At 42.2% G+C, this 16789-nt stretch overlaps 1 protein-coding gene across 8 annotated transcripts in view; it reads right to left on the reverse strand.

The window, feature by feature from the left end:
• elovl4a (ELOVL fatty acid elongase 4a) overlaps window positions 1-16789 on the reverse strand; it is a 44638-nt gene that overhangs the window by 8253 nt on the left and 19596 nt on the right. For 7 of the 8 annotated variants that reach the window (XM_048597233.1, XM_048597232.1, XM_048597235.1 and 4 more), the window contains 2 exons: window positions 2384-2571; window positions 790-870 (listed from right to left, as the gene is read on the reverse strand). In XM_048597233.1, coding sequence (XP_048453190.1) covers window positions 790-870; window positions 2384-2571 — 269 coding nt within the window. Of the gene's footprint in view, window positions 1-789; window positions 871-2383; window positions 2572-13113; window positions 13144-16789 lie in introns of those variants that run through there. The other variant, XM_048597234.1, reaches the window with a different exon arrangement.

The following is a 16789-nucleotide window of genomic DNA, read 5'->3' on the forward strand; positions in this document are numbered from 1 at the left end:
ATTTAGTTTTAACATGGGTTCTGAGGTCTGCCAGTGCCATGGAAGTTGTTCGGGCAAAGAATGGTGAATGGGGACATGGGCTGTCACCAAGTTGGTACAAGAGCTATAAAAGACCACAAGAGATGAATTGGGGGAATGAAATGGCAGGAAGTGGCATGGGAAGAGTGTTGGAGGAGGCAGGCAAATGAGGAAAGAGGGCTGGAGGGCTGTATTTTATGTTATCCCCCAAAGCTTTGACAAGAGCCAAACCACCAAGGCCAAGCTTCCTGCCGGATCGATAGCCCAAACATCTGCCAGAGCAGCAGCCGAGGCTCAATCTTCACCAACACAGCAACAGGTCAGGCTTGTGGAGTCCATCCCAAGAGTGAAAATTCAGGCTAAATTTAAGCTTTGCTATGGAATACACCTTTCCTGTAAGTAACAACTATCTCCATTTAAGCACTGTTAGCAGACCTGTCTTGAAATATTTCCTTCAATACAATTTGACCACTATGTATCAAGGTAAAGGAAATGGAACACCATTTCAATAAATAATCCTTTTAACAGTGCAGGAAAGCAAAATTATGTGGGTCAAGTCCCTAACATCATGCATATCAAATGTATCTTAAAAGATTCAGTATTTTTTGCCTTTATGAATACATCTTACTCCTTGCAGGAAATACAGGATGCCAGGATAAAGTGCACGTGCACTTATCTTCAATGTCAACTAGTAAACAAGAATGCTTCTGTCCATTATTTAACTATTCAGTATCAGTTCTTGTCAATTGTAAAACTAATGAAAGTACCTACCCGTACTTCATTGACATCATCTGTGTAGCTGACAGTCTGGCAGATATAACTATATCCTGCTGCTCTTGCAGCGAAGAAGAGCTGTAAGGAACAATAAATCAACAGTGTCAACAGTGATGAACAACAAAGGATAGACTGCCAAATATTTTAAGTCTGTGCCTGAAAGCAAAAGCAGCAAAAAACGTATTGGTTAAAAATGCATTTACGTTAGAGAGGCGATGTTTCCTTTAGTTTGATTTAGTTGATCATCTGGTTTTCACGTGTAAACGTTCAACAACATACATTGAGAAATAATTAACTAGAGGTATCTTTAGATCACCGAGTTTTCCTATCAGCGATCATCTTACGTTTTCTACATTGAACTACAATCAATGTTGCAAAGGTACTTCACTACCTGAATAAGCATTTTAGGATGTCCTGGGATGGTGAAACAATATAAAAATAAAATTCTCTTATTTCTAAAATTTACAGACAAATTTATACATTTTCTCATTTGTCCCTGAGCAAACAGAAGTCATTATTTGGTGATTTCTCTAGTCTAGAGCCTATTTCATGTCAGTGATTTTTTTTTGTCCATATTGGCATCCCAAGTTTTTGAATTTGAGGTCAATCTGTTACCTTGTGGCTAAGTGGTTTAATAACAGTCTGGTCAGTATCTGGAATCTTCCATTTCATGCCCACAATTACACAGCTGGAGAAATGAATGAAGGGAACGAATGGGAAGGAAAGAACTTTCATTTACATAGGTTTCACAATCTCAGGAAATGTCAAAGTGCATCACACCGAATAATGCATTTTTCAAATGCAATCATAACTGTCATGGAATGAAATGATCTATCAAGCAACACAACTGCTGCCAAATTTAGCCTCGGGTGTCAGGAAGAATCATGCAATTTAAAGCAAGAAAATTTGTTTGCTTTTCTCTCTCTCATTTATGAGCAAAAGTAAAAGTAAAAGAGGCTGGGTAGCTAAGTGACCTGCTTCTCATCTTTGGCTGTAGTGCTCATCTACTTTTAAGGAACTTACGATGAATCTATCCTTCCAATCTCATCAGTGCTCACTTAGCATCTCTGCATGGAAGTACGGGCAAGATTGGTCAATTTTACCTTTAGATCGAAATGCTGTATTCTCTGAATTCCAACAGATTGAACCAGCTTCTTGTTTTTGATAAAATACACTAAAAGATGACCTGGTAGAGGTCTTTAAAATTATGAAGAGTTTCAATAAGGTAAATGTAGTAAATGTTACCATGGTGGTGAATTGCAAAATCATGGGCCATAATTAGCAGAGAAAATTCTTTACCTAGAACGTAGTTAGCTACCACAAGGAGAAATTTAAGCTAATAGCATAGATGCACGTAAGGGGAATCTAGATATACATAACAGAGGAAAGACAAAAGGATATGTTTATAGGGTGGGAAGAAGGTGGGAGAAGATGGTGTTTATATATCACACTAACAACAGACATTGATTGGAATGCTTTATTCCAGTTTGGTAAATGTTATACAATGTTTTCTTTCACAAATACAAATAGCATAAACCCCAGGACACAGTACAGCCGAACGAAGCAAAATATGTAGGTATGATTGACTAACCTCTTTAAAGATGTAGAAATTTAGTATTACCATTCCAAAGTTGTAGAAAATAAGCAGAGTACGTAGCTGAAAAGGCTCCCTGTTCTTCATCCATTTTGGACCCAGCCACACAAAGGAAAGGTAAAGACTGCTCACTGCCAATGTAGGCAGGGGTGACTGCATCAAAGTCCAGTTTTCCACCCGCTTGTCTGTTAAAATAATGGACAAATTATAAATGTGCTTTTATTATTTAAAAAAAAAGCTGCATGAACAAACAACTTCTAACTCAAGCTGCTACTATATTAGTACTACAATATATTTCTATTATATTTAATTCCTTGATCCAGATGCATGCAGATCAACATAAAGTAGATTGTATACCCCAGCAAACAGGCTGAAGTGGAAGCACTGAGTCTTCTTTGGTGGAGAGGCCTCCAAAGCAGACTCCTGAAGAAGATTCCAGCATGACCAAAGCATCTTATGGGCTGCATTTAGTCAGAATAATATTTAGTTCATCTGACATTTATGCCACCTCAGAACTGCTATATTAGTATTGCTCCCAAACTGTTCTATTGGCTCCCATTCCCCACATCTCCATACTTTTTGCTTGCTTGGAAACAATTCCTTTCAACAGGTCCAGCTGATGATATTTAATCTCTAGAGCTACCCATTGTGACAGGGCTGCACATTTTAGGTTGGTAAATGGGGCCAGAGACTGCACTTGGGGTTGAGATAGCTTTTCAGTTGTCTGAGGAGAATGTTGATTTGGCTGCAGCACCGAATTATTTTTCTGTTACATATTCTTACCAAGTGTGGAGAAGTATCATTACAAAAGCACGACTGAATCTTATCAACAGGAAGGAGGAACACCAAAGGGGAAACTGAAGATTTCTAATATTTTACACTGATCATATACTAGTATCTATATAAACAGTAAATTAAAAGCTATCCATGAACAAATACCAAGACACTAAATGAAACCAACAAAACTGTCCAGTGTTTGTCCATTTGTTATTTACATTTACACAAATATACATCACACACTCAAAATACCAGCCCAGCCACCTCTGGTCCAGTTCTTTTCATGGTTATTCGGTCCTCTAGCCCTCACTCCTCAACTAACGCCTATGGTCTCGCCATACCCTCTCATCCAGTATCCTCTAGCCGCAAAACTGATGAGCCACATAATAATACTGACAATTCATTTTAATTATAACCATTCTACATTCCTTTTGAGAAAGGCTTACCCTCTTACATTATCGTAAACTCTCAAACACAAACTGCCAGAGAAAATCCAATTGAAAAAGAACCTTTTATCCAGTTAACACCACGAGATCTTGTCCTTAGAATGAACCCCGTTCCATTTTCTTAGCTGGATGCAAGACAGCCAAAGCAATCTAACACCCATCATTGCTAAAATATCAATGAAGGAAAATATGTCTACACATCCCCACTTTTATCTCTGGAAGATAAAAGTGGCAACAACCAAATGACAATTCTGTTCCCCGATAACCTTGAGATAGCTTTTCAGTTGTCTGACGAGAATGTTGATTTGGCTGCAGCACAGAATTATTTTTCTGTTACATATTCTTACCTAGTGTGGAGAAGTATCATTACAAAAGCACGACTGAAAGAGAAAACAGGGCCCTTTGACCTCAGGTATTGATGAGTCAAGCGGTGCAGAGCAGACAAGCAAGAAAAAACCTACACCTATTAATTGAGAATAAAGCAAATACAGAGTTACTGCAGCTGTTTCTTAAGTCACTTGAAAATTGCATTAGTCGATTTATGCCATGCAGACTGAATTCAGGAGGTTCTGCTATGTACAACATTTTTGTTGAAGACTATTTCTTTGAAACCCTGATTGGCTGTCTGTTGCAATCGATTCTAGATCAGGATATGTCCTAGAACAAAAGGTGCTGAAAATTTTTGTTAGAAAAAGGTAAGAGTGTGAAAGACAATGAGACTGTGACAATTTGCAAAATCAATTTTAATTGTATCTGACACTAAGTGTATAATTAATCAATTGCCTATCAATGCATGCTTAACTAATGCTGACATTGGGTTTAGAGTTTAGGCGATTAATAAAAATGGTATTCAGCATTTTTTTTGACTTTTGTCCAGGACAACATCCTCTGTTTCAAACCTTGGAATTGTATGGCTTTGTTCTTTTAGTAAATAGCTAGAATTTTGGATTTTGTCTACTTTTCAAAAAATTCTTGATCTCTACCAAAATCCTAACACATTCCAACAACATAAATGAGAGCATCAGAATCACATTTAAAAGCATGAGTTCATCATAGAAAAGGGATCAGCAGAGTGACAACTAATCTAAACACGCACTCTTGCTACTAGAGCTTGGAATTGTTCAGCAAGACAAAAATGTTTTCCAAAGGGTGACAGGAAAGTTTCATTCATATTCTTCAGCACTTCCCACCAGCAAGGTTAGTGGGTTAGGTTAAATATTCAGAGAAATGTGGACATCATGGGAACAAAAGCCAGAGAGCAATTTTTCTAAGTATTTAATAATAGTGGCATTTTTCAAATTGTGTCACTTCAGAAACTTCAATTGTTAAGAAAACACACAATAATTAGGTAAAACATTCATAAGTATCCTTTGGTTTGGGGTTTGGGTACTGCCTGGGCCACTCAACTCCTGACCTCATTAAACACAGATAAAACAACCGAATTCCAGAGGTGAGGTGAGAGTGACAGCCCTTGACATCAAGGCCATGCCTGACACAGTGTAGCATCAAAAAGCCCTATCAAACCTGGAATCAATGGGTATCGGGGGCAAAATCTCCGCTGGTTGGAATCATACCGAGTACAGAGGAAGATGGTTGTGGTTGTTGGAGGTCAGTCACCTCACCTCCAGATCATCTCTGCAGGAGTTCCTCAGGGTACCGTCAACAGCCCAAACATCTTCAGGCGCTTCATCAATTTCTTCCCTCCATGATAATGTCAGGTGGGGATATTCGCTGATGATTGCACCATCTTCAGTATCATTCACAACTCCTCAGATACTGAAACAATCCATATTCAACTGCTACAAGACCTGGACAATATCCAGGCTTAGACTGACAAATGGCAAGTAACGTTCACACCACACAAATGCCAAGCAATGACCATCTCCAATAAGAAACAATCTAACACCTGCCCATGGACATTCAATGGTGTTGTCGTCACTGAATCCCACACAATCATTGGTGTTACCATTGGCCAGAAACTCAAGTGGACTGACTACAAGCACAGTAGCTACAAGAACAGGTCAAAGGCTAGGAACAGTGTCCACCATAAACATGACACATGTAAAGAGAGTGATGGAATATTCTCCACTTGCCTGGATGCTTGCAGCTTCAAACACATTCAAGAAGCTTGGTACCATCCAGGATAATGCAGCCTACTTGATTGGTGCCACACCCACAACAATCCACTCCCTGCACCACTGACACTCAGGAGCAGGACTGTGTACTATCTACAAGATGAACTGCAGAATCTGACCAAAGATTCTTAGACAGCACCTTCCAAACCCACAACAACTGCCATCTAGAAGGACGAGGGCAGCAGATACACGGGAACACCGCCACCTGCATATTCCAAGTCAGGATGTTAAGTGGCTTGGAAAGGAAATATATCACCATTCCTTCACTGTTGCTGGGTCAAAATCCTGGAATTCCATCTTTCAGGGTCAACGTATAGCACATGGGCAGCAATGGTTCAAGAAGGCACCTCACCACCACCATCTAAGGGACACCACCAGCAACTAGGAACAGACAGTAAATGCTGGCCAGCCAGAGATGCCCATGGCCCACAAATGAATAAAAAAATCTGCAGCAGATCTTAATTAGCATTGCGAATTCACAATCAGAAGCAGACTTGTTAGAGGCCAAGATTAAGTTGTATTACAGTCAACAAATTGATGTGGTATTTAATTACTGTACTCAGATCTTGCTGATGTGTCACTTTGGATGACGGTACAACAAGTGACTTACATGATTAATGGATTTCAGTTGCCAGACTTAGTGCTGAATGAAACTATAAAACCAATTCATTTGGGATAATATCAGATAGCCTTCATAATTTTAATGCAAGCCAAGAGCTACTGAGTACACACTTGATTTTTTTTCTTCCCCAACGACAATAATAGGCAATTTAAGCAAAGTTGCAGCAATGTCAAATGGGTGTGTGTCAAAAATTGTAACTAAATATTTTCCCAACAGGTAACTTCAAAATTTGCTTTCCTCAATTAAACAACAACTTGCACTGCTATATCTTAAAGGAAATGTATTATTTCATTGGAGGCAGTTCAGAGAATGTTCACTAGGATTACCCCGGCATGGAGGAAGTGCCTTACGAGCAAAGCTTAAACAAGTTGGGACTCTACTCATTGGAGTTTGGAAGAACAAGAGATGATCTCATTGACATATATAGGATTCTTAAAGGGGCTTAACAGGATAAATACCGAGAGGAGGTTGAATGTTGTAAAATACGTAATGGCAATTTACAGGAGACAGAGGTAGAAATGGGGAGATGATGGCCTAATGGTATTAATCGCTGGACTGTTAATCCAGAGACCCAGATAATGTTCTGGGGATTTGGGTTTGAATCCTGCCATGGCAGATGGTGGAATGTGTATTCAATAAAAGGAAAATCTGGAATTAAGAGTCTAACAATGACCATGAATCCATTGTTAATTGTTGGAAAAACCATCAGATTCACTAACGTCCTCTAGGGAAAGAAACTGCCATCCCTACCTGGCCTGGCCTACATGTCACTCCAGACCCAGAGCAATGTGGAAGACTCTTAACCGCCCTCTGGGCAATTAGGAATGGGCAATAAATGCTGCCTAGCCAGCGATGCCCTCTTCCCGTGAATGAAAGAAAAATGCTCTTGATTAATAAGGGGATCAAGGGATACAGGGTGGAGGCAGGAGAATGGGGTTGAGAAACATATCAGCCATGATCAAATGGCAGAGCAGACTGAATGGCCTAATTCTGCTCTTATATCTTACCGTCTTATATGAGTAATATCAAACAACTTGACAGACAGCCACACAATGAGATATTGTAAAAAAAGAGATTGGCCAACGAGTTTTTTTTAAAAACAATTCTTAAACAAAGGATGTGAGGTATGGAGCAAGGGGGTTAAGAGAGGGAGTTCAGAGTTTGGGGATAGGCAGATGAAAGTATCACTGTAAACGGTGAGGCAAAAAAGAACAGTAAATACACAAGTCAAAAGTGAAGAAATATTAGAGCTCTGCAAAGCACTTTTAGGTTGGAACAGACTATAGAGGAGGGGAGTTGCAAAGCCATGGAACGACTTGAAAACAAGAATGGGAATTTTAAAATGGATGGGTCTCCAGATTGGGAGCAAATGTAGGTCAGTTAGTACAAGGTTGTGTAAGAACTGGACTTGGCATGAGTTAGGGTATGGGTTGAATTCTAGATGACTTCAAGGTTATGGACAGTGCGGGATGGTCAGTTGAAGTCAAGAGATGTTATGGAGCTGGAAACAGATGGTCTTGGTGATAGCATCAATACGTGGTTGGAAGTTCATCTTGGACTGAAATACAAAACCAAGAACATCAGATTCATAAACAAAAACAGAAGTTGCTGGTAAAGCTCAGCAGATCTGGCAGCTCGGAGAAGAGAAATCAGTTAATGTTTCAGGTCCGGTGAACCATTAGAACAGTGATCAACTTGGATTTCTCATCACAGATGCTGCCAGACCTGGTGAGCTTTTCTAGCAATTTACCTTTTTGTTTCTGATTTCCAACATTCGCAGTTCTTTCTTTTTTTATTTAACATCTGATTCATCTTCAAACAAAGGAACGAAGGTTGAGGCATGGGTTGAAGTCAATGGTTTCAGTCTTGTTAAAATTTAGCTTGGAGAAATTCCTACTCATCAGTACTGGATGTTACTCAGGTAGCAGGACAATTCAGAAAGTTTGTGAAGGAGCTGTAAAGGTAGAATAGGGCACCATCAGCATATGTTTGGAATCTGACATGTCCTCAGATAATGCCAGTAACAAAATTAACCACTTTTGGTGAAGCACCTTTCACTTTTAAAATTATCCCACCCAATTTTCACTTGTTTTTCTTTTGTGGGGCATGCGTGCAAACACTTGCCTACATAATAACTATCTTCTCCTTAACTGACTGTAAAGCACTTCAGGACATCTGGCAAAACATCTTAAAAATATCATAAACATTAAGATATGTCTTACCAATTAGGTCGTTTCTATATCAAATGACATTAAAAAGCGTAAGGAATGAACTACAGACCATAAGATGTAGGAGCAGAATTTGACCATTCGACCCATCGAGTCTGCTCAGCCATTAAAATCATGGCTGATATGTTTCTCAGCCCCATTTTCCTGTCTTCTCCCTGTATCCTTGATCCTCCTTGACCCCGCTTACCAATCAAGAGCCTATTTATTTCTGTCTTAAATACACTCAATGACCTGGCCTACACAGCCTGCTGCAGTAATGAGTTCCATAGAATATCCATCCTCAGGGTCAAAAAATTCCTCCACATCGCAGTTCTAAAGGGTCATCCCTTCACTCCAAGGCTGTACCCTCAGATCCTAGTCTCGGCTACTGCAGACATTTTCTCCACATCTACTCCATCCAGGCCTCTCAATATTCTGCAAGATTCAATGAGATCCCTCCTCATCCTTGATAATTCGACCAAGTACAGATCCAGAGTCCTCAACTGCTCCTTATACGACTAGCTCGAGATAAGACAATGTGAGGCAAAAAGGCACATGTTTTACTCAATTTCATTTTGACCACTAATTTTCTCCCTGGGCCTCTAGCAATGAATTCTAAGAATCAAGATTAGCAGCATAATATCATGCAACATAAATGAATAGATTTTGCAGGCACTGATGAGAGACATACAGGTAACTGGTTGAGAAACTGAGAGCTATGATTGAGGCCAGGTGGAAATGTGGGGGATATGGTTGGCATATGGGTTAGAAGGGGTACAGAAGTTGAATGGTCTGTAGTTCATGAAAATTTGAGAGTCGACAGCACTCTGGAGTAGGTAATAGGAACAAAAAAGATAGGCGCTGTCATAAAATTTGCAGCTAGAGCTATAAACATTTTGATAGCAGGGATGGTGGGCTAAAAACATATAATGAATAGGGCGAGAGATCTTGGTGGTATTTTGAAAGGCGCAGCATGCTGAAGACTAAGCATATAGGTAGGTTTTAGTTCTGAAAGCATTGAGTTCAAAATCTAACACTATTTTATAATGGCTTAGATCACAAGCCCTACCATCAAAATGAGTTCACTCTATGCCCAAATGTAACAAGACCTGGCCAATATCCAGGCTTGGGCTGAAAGGTGATAAGTAATCTTCATACCACACAAGTGCCAGACAATGACCATCTCCAACAAGAGAGAACCTAACAATTGCCCTTGATATTCAATGACATTACCATCGTTGAATCACCCACTATCGTCATCTTGGGAGACACCATTGACCAGAAATTGAAGTGGATGGAAAAGCCAACATAAATATTATGTCTACAAGAGCAGGTCAGAGGATGGGAATCCTGCAGTGAGTAACCTTCTGATTCCCCAAAGCCTGTTCTCCATTTACAAGGCACAAGTCAAGAACTTGATGGAATGCTCTCCACTTTCCGAGATGAGTGCAGCTCCAACAACATTCAAGAAGCTCGATACCATCTAGGACAAAGCAGCCTGCTTGATTGACACCACATCCATAAGTATTCATTCCCTCCACCACCGACACAGCAGCAGTTGTGTGTACCATCTACAAGATAGATGGACTGCAGAAATTTACTAAGGGTCCTTAGCACCTTCCAAATGCACAACCACCATCATTTAGAAGCTTAAGGGCAGTAGAAGACCAGCACCTGCAAGCCATTCACCATCCTGATTTGGAAATATATCACCATTCATTTAATGTCCTTGGGTCAAAATCCTGGGACATCATCCTTAACAACAATGTGGATATCCCCACACCAAATGGACTGTAGCAATTCAAGAAAGCAGCTTATCATCACCACCACCTTCTCATGGGTAACTAGGGATGGGCAAAAAATAATTCTGGCCCAGCTAGCAACAGCCCCATCCACTAAACGAATAAAAACACTGCACTTTGCTGCACAAAGCCACATAAAAGGATAGCAAATATTTTAAACTTCCCTGGAACTGAACTCTCTTAATAATATAATATTTAGGCTTTCAAATGTTAGCTTAGTTTGTTTCAGTCAGTATTGCTGGTTCACAAGAGTTTTGTATTGATGGGCTGTAGAGCACTTTGAACCCCAAGAAGGGAGAAACCAACATTTGTTTCAAAGTCCATGTTCAAATCAAGATGAAAATGGGACTGCATTGAAAATAAAAGAATGAAAATAGTCGAAAAGAGAATGAATGGAAACATGTGCAGAAGATTGGTCATTAATTTGTGCAAAAGTGAAGGCCTCAAGAAAAATTGAGAAAAGCTCACAACAAAAAACGTTGTTGACTGAATAGGCAAATAAACAATTAAAAGCTACCAAAAATCAGCCAAGAGATTCGTTTGAAATCGTCTTTAAAACTTTTCAGGAGTTTTATTTTGTTTTCCAGCTACTTATGAAAATAAAACAATTACATTTTAATCAAAATAATTCTTGACAAACAACATCAAGTTCATCAGCTCCTGCTGCAACGCCTTCAGGCAGAGATATTTGGTCTTCATCAACACTTTTCATTTTTGCTGAGTTTTCCCTTTCATTCTTCTATAGCTGTGCTCATAATTGGGAATAGGCTGAAATTGACTCCCTTTTTGTGGACGTAACTACGTATCATGATGAACTTTGACGTAGAAGCAGTGCATCAAGAAAAAGGTGCAATTTCTTTCAAAGGCTTGTAGAATCTGTACGTTTTTTTAATAAAAAGAACATCTGCAAGGACTTTGAGTCTGCATCGATGTTAAGGGAAATTTTTTTTTGGATTATAAGAAATATAGGTCCGTGTGACCTAGAAGCCGTATCAACAAAAGGACACTGAGGAAGTAGTTGTGTGACTGCCAGATAAAAGAGAGCTACAGACACAAAGGAGAGGTACAAGTGGAGGAGTTGGGTGGAAGGAGGAAAATCTAGGTGCAGACGTAAAGATAAAGGAGACACAGAGACTGAAAGAGAAACACACCGAATTCTTATGAGCAGATGCAGTAAATCACTTCTAGAAATCAGTTTTTCAATTAGGCAGAAAAACAGACAGGAGTTCTCGGAAACATTTTTTTTGTATTTGTCACGAGGATGTGGGGATCGATGGCCGTGTCTAATTGCCCAGAGGACAATTGAGTCAACCACACTGCTGTAGGTCTTTTTAAAAAATTCATTTGTGGGATGTGCGCGTCGCTGGCTGGCCAGCATTTCTTGCCCATCCCTAGTTGCCCTTGAGAAGGTGGTGGTGAGCTGCCTTTTTGAACCGCTGCAGTCGTCCTGCTGTGGGTTGACCCACAATGCTATTAGGGAGGGAATTCCAGGATTTTGACCCTGTGACAGTGAAGGAACAGCAATATATTTCCAAGTCAGGATGGTGAGTGACTTGGAGGAGAACTTGGATGTGGTGGTGTTCCCATATATCTGCTGCCCTTGTCCTTCTGGATGAAAATGGTCGTGGGTTTGGAAGGTGCTGTCTGAGGGTCTTTGGTGAATTTCTGCAGTGCATCTTGTAGATAGTACACACTGCTGCTACTGAGCGCAGGTGGTGGAGAGAGTGAATGTTTGTAGATGTAGCGCCAATTAAGCAGGCTGCTTTGTCCTGGATGGTATCAAGCTTCTCGAGTGTTGTTGGGGCTGCACTCATCCAGTGGGGAGTATTCCATCACACTCCTGATTTGTGCCTTGTAGATGGTGGATAGGCTTTGAGGAGTCAGGAGGCGAGTTATTCGCTGCAGTATTCCCAGCTTCTGGCCTGCTCTTGTAGCCACTCTGTTAATGTGGTGAGTCCAGTTGAGTTTCTGGTCAATGGTAACCCCCAGGATGTTGATAGTGGGGGATTCAGTGATGGTAACACCATCGAATGTCAAGGGGCAGTGGTTAGATTGTCTCTTATTGGTGATGGTCATAGCCTGGCATTAGTGTAGCACAAATGTCACTTGCCACTTGTCAGCCCAAGCCTGGATATTGTCCAGATCTTGTTGCATGTGAACACGGGCTGCTTCAGTATCAGAGGAGACAGGAATGGCGCTGAACACTGTGCAATCATCGGCGAACATCCCCACTTCTGACTTTATGATGGAGGGAAGGTCAGTGGTGAAGCAGCTGAAGATGGTTGGGCCTAGGACACTGCCCTGAGGAACTCCTGCAGAGATGTCCTGGAGCTGAGATGATTGACCTCCCACAACCACAACCATCTTCCTATGTGTCAGGTATGACTCGAACCACTGGAGTGTTTGTCCCCGATACCCATTCATTCCAGTTTTACTGGGGCTCCTTGATGCCACACTCGATCAAATGCAGCCTTGATATCAAGGGCTGTCACTCTCACCTCATCTCTGGAATTCAGCTCTTTTGTCCATGTTTGAACCAAGGCTGTAATGAGATCAGAAGCCGAGTGGCCCTGGCAGAACCCAAACTGGGCGTCGCTGAGCAGGTTATTTCTGAGCAGGTGCTGCTTGATAGCGCTGTTGATGACACCTTCCATCACTTTACTGATGATCGAGAGGAGACTGATGGGGCGGTAACTGGCCGGGTTGGATTTGTCCTGCTTTTTGTGTACAGGACATACTTGGGCAATTTTCCACATTGTCAGGCAGATACCAGGGTTGTAACTGAACTGGAACAGCTTGGCTAGGGGAGCGGCAAGTTCTGGAGCACAAGTCTTCAGTATTATTGCTGGAATGTTGTCAGGGCCGGGAGCCTTTGCAGTACCCAGTGTCTCCAGCCGTTTCCTGATAACACATGAAGTGAATCAAATTGGCTGAAGACTGGTATCTGTAATGCTGGGGACCACTGGAGGAGGCCGTGATGGATCGTCCACTCGGCATTTCTGGCTGAAGATTGCTGCGAATCCTTCAGCCTTGTCTTTTGCACTGATGTGCTGGGCTCTTCCATCATTGAAGATGGGGATATGTGTGGAGCCTCCTACTCCGTGAGTTGTTTAATTGTCCACCACCACTCATGACCAGATGTGATCCATTGGTTGTGGGATCACTTAGCTCTGTCTATCACTGCTGCTTTCGCTGTTTGGCGTGCAAGTAATCCGGTTTGGTGGCTTCATCAGGTTGATACCTCATCTTCAGGTATGCCTGGTGCTGCTCCTGGCATGCCCTCTTGCACTTTTCATTGAATCTGCAGTCACATGTAGGCCAGGCCAGGTAAGGGTTGTAGATTTTCTTCCCGAAAGGGCATGAATGAACCAGATCTGTTTTTACAAATGAGCAACAGTAATTACATGATTGCCATTAAACCAGCTTCTTCAGATCCCAGATTTATAATTGAATTCAAATCTGCCACGGTGGGAACACTGGTCTAGGGATCTGGTTTGCTAATCTTATGACATTACCACTACTCCATCATCTCCATAAGTTATGAAGAGTCGCACCAGACTCAAAATGTTAACTCTGTTTCTCTCTCAACAAATACGGTCAGACCTGCTGAGTTTCAGTATTTTGCTTATATTCTGGCTCATGATCGGTTTCACTGTCACGTTCACTGTCAGCAGTATCCAATTGCTGAAAGCAAAACTGAATTTCTCTCTCCTTACCACAAATCTTCCCACTGTTCCAGGAATGTCCAAACAATCCGGAGTCCTTTACTTAGAACTTCCTTTCACTGAGCTTCCTGTTTTCGCCTCACTTCTAACACCAGATGTCAGGATATTATTTCCATGTCTCCAAGATCAAATTCACCCCTTCAACTGCCGAGAACATCTCTGTACCCATCTCTCTACACTGATCCCATATCATTTTACAGATTTTCTATTCAGCCATCAGCAAATTCCTGTCTCCATTTGGTCCATCATCTGTGCCCTTTAGCAGAGTCATTATCAGTCAACAACTTCTCTTCAGGATAAAAAAACCGAAAGAACTGCAAATGCTGTAAATCAGGAACAAAAACAGAAGTTGCTGGAAAAGCTCAGCAGGTCTGGCAGCATCTGTGAAGGAAAATTCGAGTTAATGTGTGGGTCTGGTGACCCTCAGAACTGGTAGTAGCTGGGAAAAAGTCTATTTATACGATGAAAATAGGGAGGGGGATAGAGTAAGGAATAAACAATAGGATAGAGGCCGAAGAGAGAAAAAAGATGTTGGATGGACAAAGGAGTTGATAACGATTTGGCTAGGAGGGTGAATATCTATAAATGGGGACTGTGAGTGACTAACGATCGGTAGTGTGTAATGGCAGGCTATGTGATAACAAGGCCTGGTGTGTGGGGTACGGGACTAGGACATGAGATAGTTTTTGTCCCTAAAATTATTGAACTTGGTATTGAGTCCGGAGGGCTGCAGGGTCCCCAAGTGGAAAATGAGGTGTTGTTCTTTCAGCTTGCATTGAGCTTCGCTTAAATACTGCAGTAAGCCAGAGAGAGAGATGTTGGCAAGGGAACAGGGTGGTGTGTTAAAGTGGCAGGTAACTGGAAGCTCAGGGATTTTTGCAAGCAGAACATAGATGTTCTGCAAGGTGGTGGTCCAGTCTACGCTTCGTTTCCCCCAATTTAGAGGAGACAACATTGTGAGCAGTGAATGCGATAGACTAGATTCTGGGAAGTGCAGGTGAAGTGTTGCTTCACCTGGAAGGTACGTTTGGGCCCTTCCATACTGGGGAGGGAGGAGGTAAATGGGCAGGTGTTGCACCTTTGCCGGTTGCAAGGGAAGGTGCCATGGGGCTGTTAGGGGAGCAGGGGAAAGTGTGGGGGGTTTAGGTGTGATGGAAGAGTGGACCAGGGTGTCCCAAAGGGAACGGTCCCTGCGGAAGGCTGACAATGGAGGGGAGGGGAATGTGTGTCTGGAGGTGGCATCTCGCTGGAGGTGGCATCTCGCTGGAGGTGGCGGAAATAGCGTCTGACGATCTTCTGGATGTGGATGCTGGTGGGATGATAGGTAAGGACAAGGGGAACCCTATCGCTGCTGCTGGAGGGAAGAGAGTGGGTGAGGGCAAAAGTGCAGGAGATGGGTTGGAGCCAGTTGAGAGCCCTGTCGACAACGGTGCTGGGGAGTCCTTGGTTGAGGAAGAAGGTGGACATTTCGAAGGCTCCCTTGTTGAAATTGGCCTCATCTAAACATTTGCGATGGAGACTGAGAAACTGAGAGAATGGGATGGAGTCTTTACAGGAAGTAGGGTGTGAGGATGTATCGTCCAGGTAGCTGTGGGAGTCAGTGGGTTTATAATGGATATTAATGGCCCGTCTATCCTCAGAAATGGAAACAGGAAAAGGAGGAGTCAGAGATAGACCAGGTGAAAGTGTGGGCAGGGAGGAAATTGTAAGTGAAATTGATGAACTTTTCCAATTGCGGGCAAGAGAGGGGAGCAGCACTGACGATATCATCGATATATCAGAGAAAGACTTGTGGTCGAGGCCAGAATAGGACTGGAAAAAGAAATGTCCCACGTACCCCTCGAAGAGACAGGCATAACTCGCCCATGCGGGTACACATGGCTACCCATCTGACCTGAAGAAAATGAGAGGAGTTAAGAGAGAAGTTTTTGAGGGTAATGACGAGTTTGGCCAAGCACCACAGCCCCAAGGCACCTTCCCGTGCGACCGGCGAAGGTGCAATACCTGCCCATTTACCTCCTCCCTCCCCAGTATCCAAGAACCTAAACATACCTTTCAGGTGAAGCAACACTTCACCTGCACTTCCCAGAATCTAATCTGCTGCATTCACTGCTCACAATGTGGTCTCCACTACATTGGGGAAACGATGCATAGACTGGGTGACCGCTTCACAGAACATCTACATTCTGCTTGCAAAAGTCCCTGAGCTTCCAGTTGCCTGCCACTTTAACACACTATTCTGTTCCCTGGCCAACGTCTGTGTCTCTGGCTTGCTGCAGTATTCCTGCAAAGCCCAATGCAAGCTGGAAGAACAACACCTCATTTTCCGCTTGGGGACCCTGCAGCCCTCCGGACTCAATGTCGAGTTCAATAACTTTAGGGCCTAAAACTCTCCTATGTCCTAGCTCCATACCCCATACACCAGGCCTTGTTATCACAGAGCCGGCCATTACGTACTCACAGTTTCCATTAACAGCTATTCACCCTCCTAGCCAGATCATTATCAACTCCTTTGTCTATCCAACTGCTCTTCTCTCTCTTCGGGCTCTATCCTTTATCCTATCATTTATTCCCTACACCCTCCCCTCCCTATTTTCTGCATATAAACCAACGTTTTCCTAGCTACCATCAGTTCTGAGGAAGGGTCACCAGAGCCGAATGTTAACTCTGATTTTTTTTTTCCCCACAG

The sequence above is a fragment of the Rhincodon typus genome, chromosome 5 (assembly GCF_021869965.1).
Source record: "Rhincodon typus isolate 14 chromosome 5, sRhiTyp1.1, whole genome shotgun sequence".
Classification (NCBI taxonomy): domain Eukaryota; kingdom Metazoa; phylum Chordata; class Chondrichthyes; order Orectolobiformes; family Rhincodontidae; genus Rhincodon; species Rhincodon typus.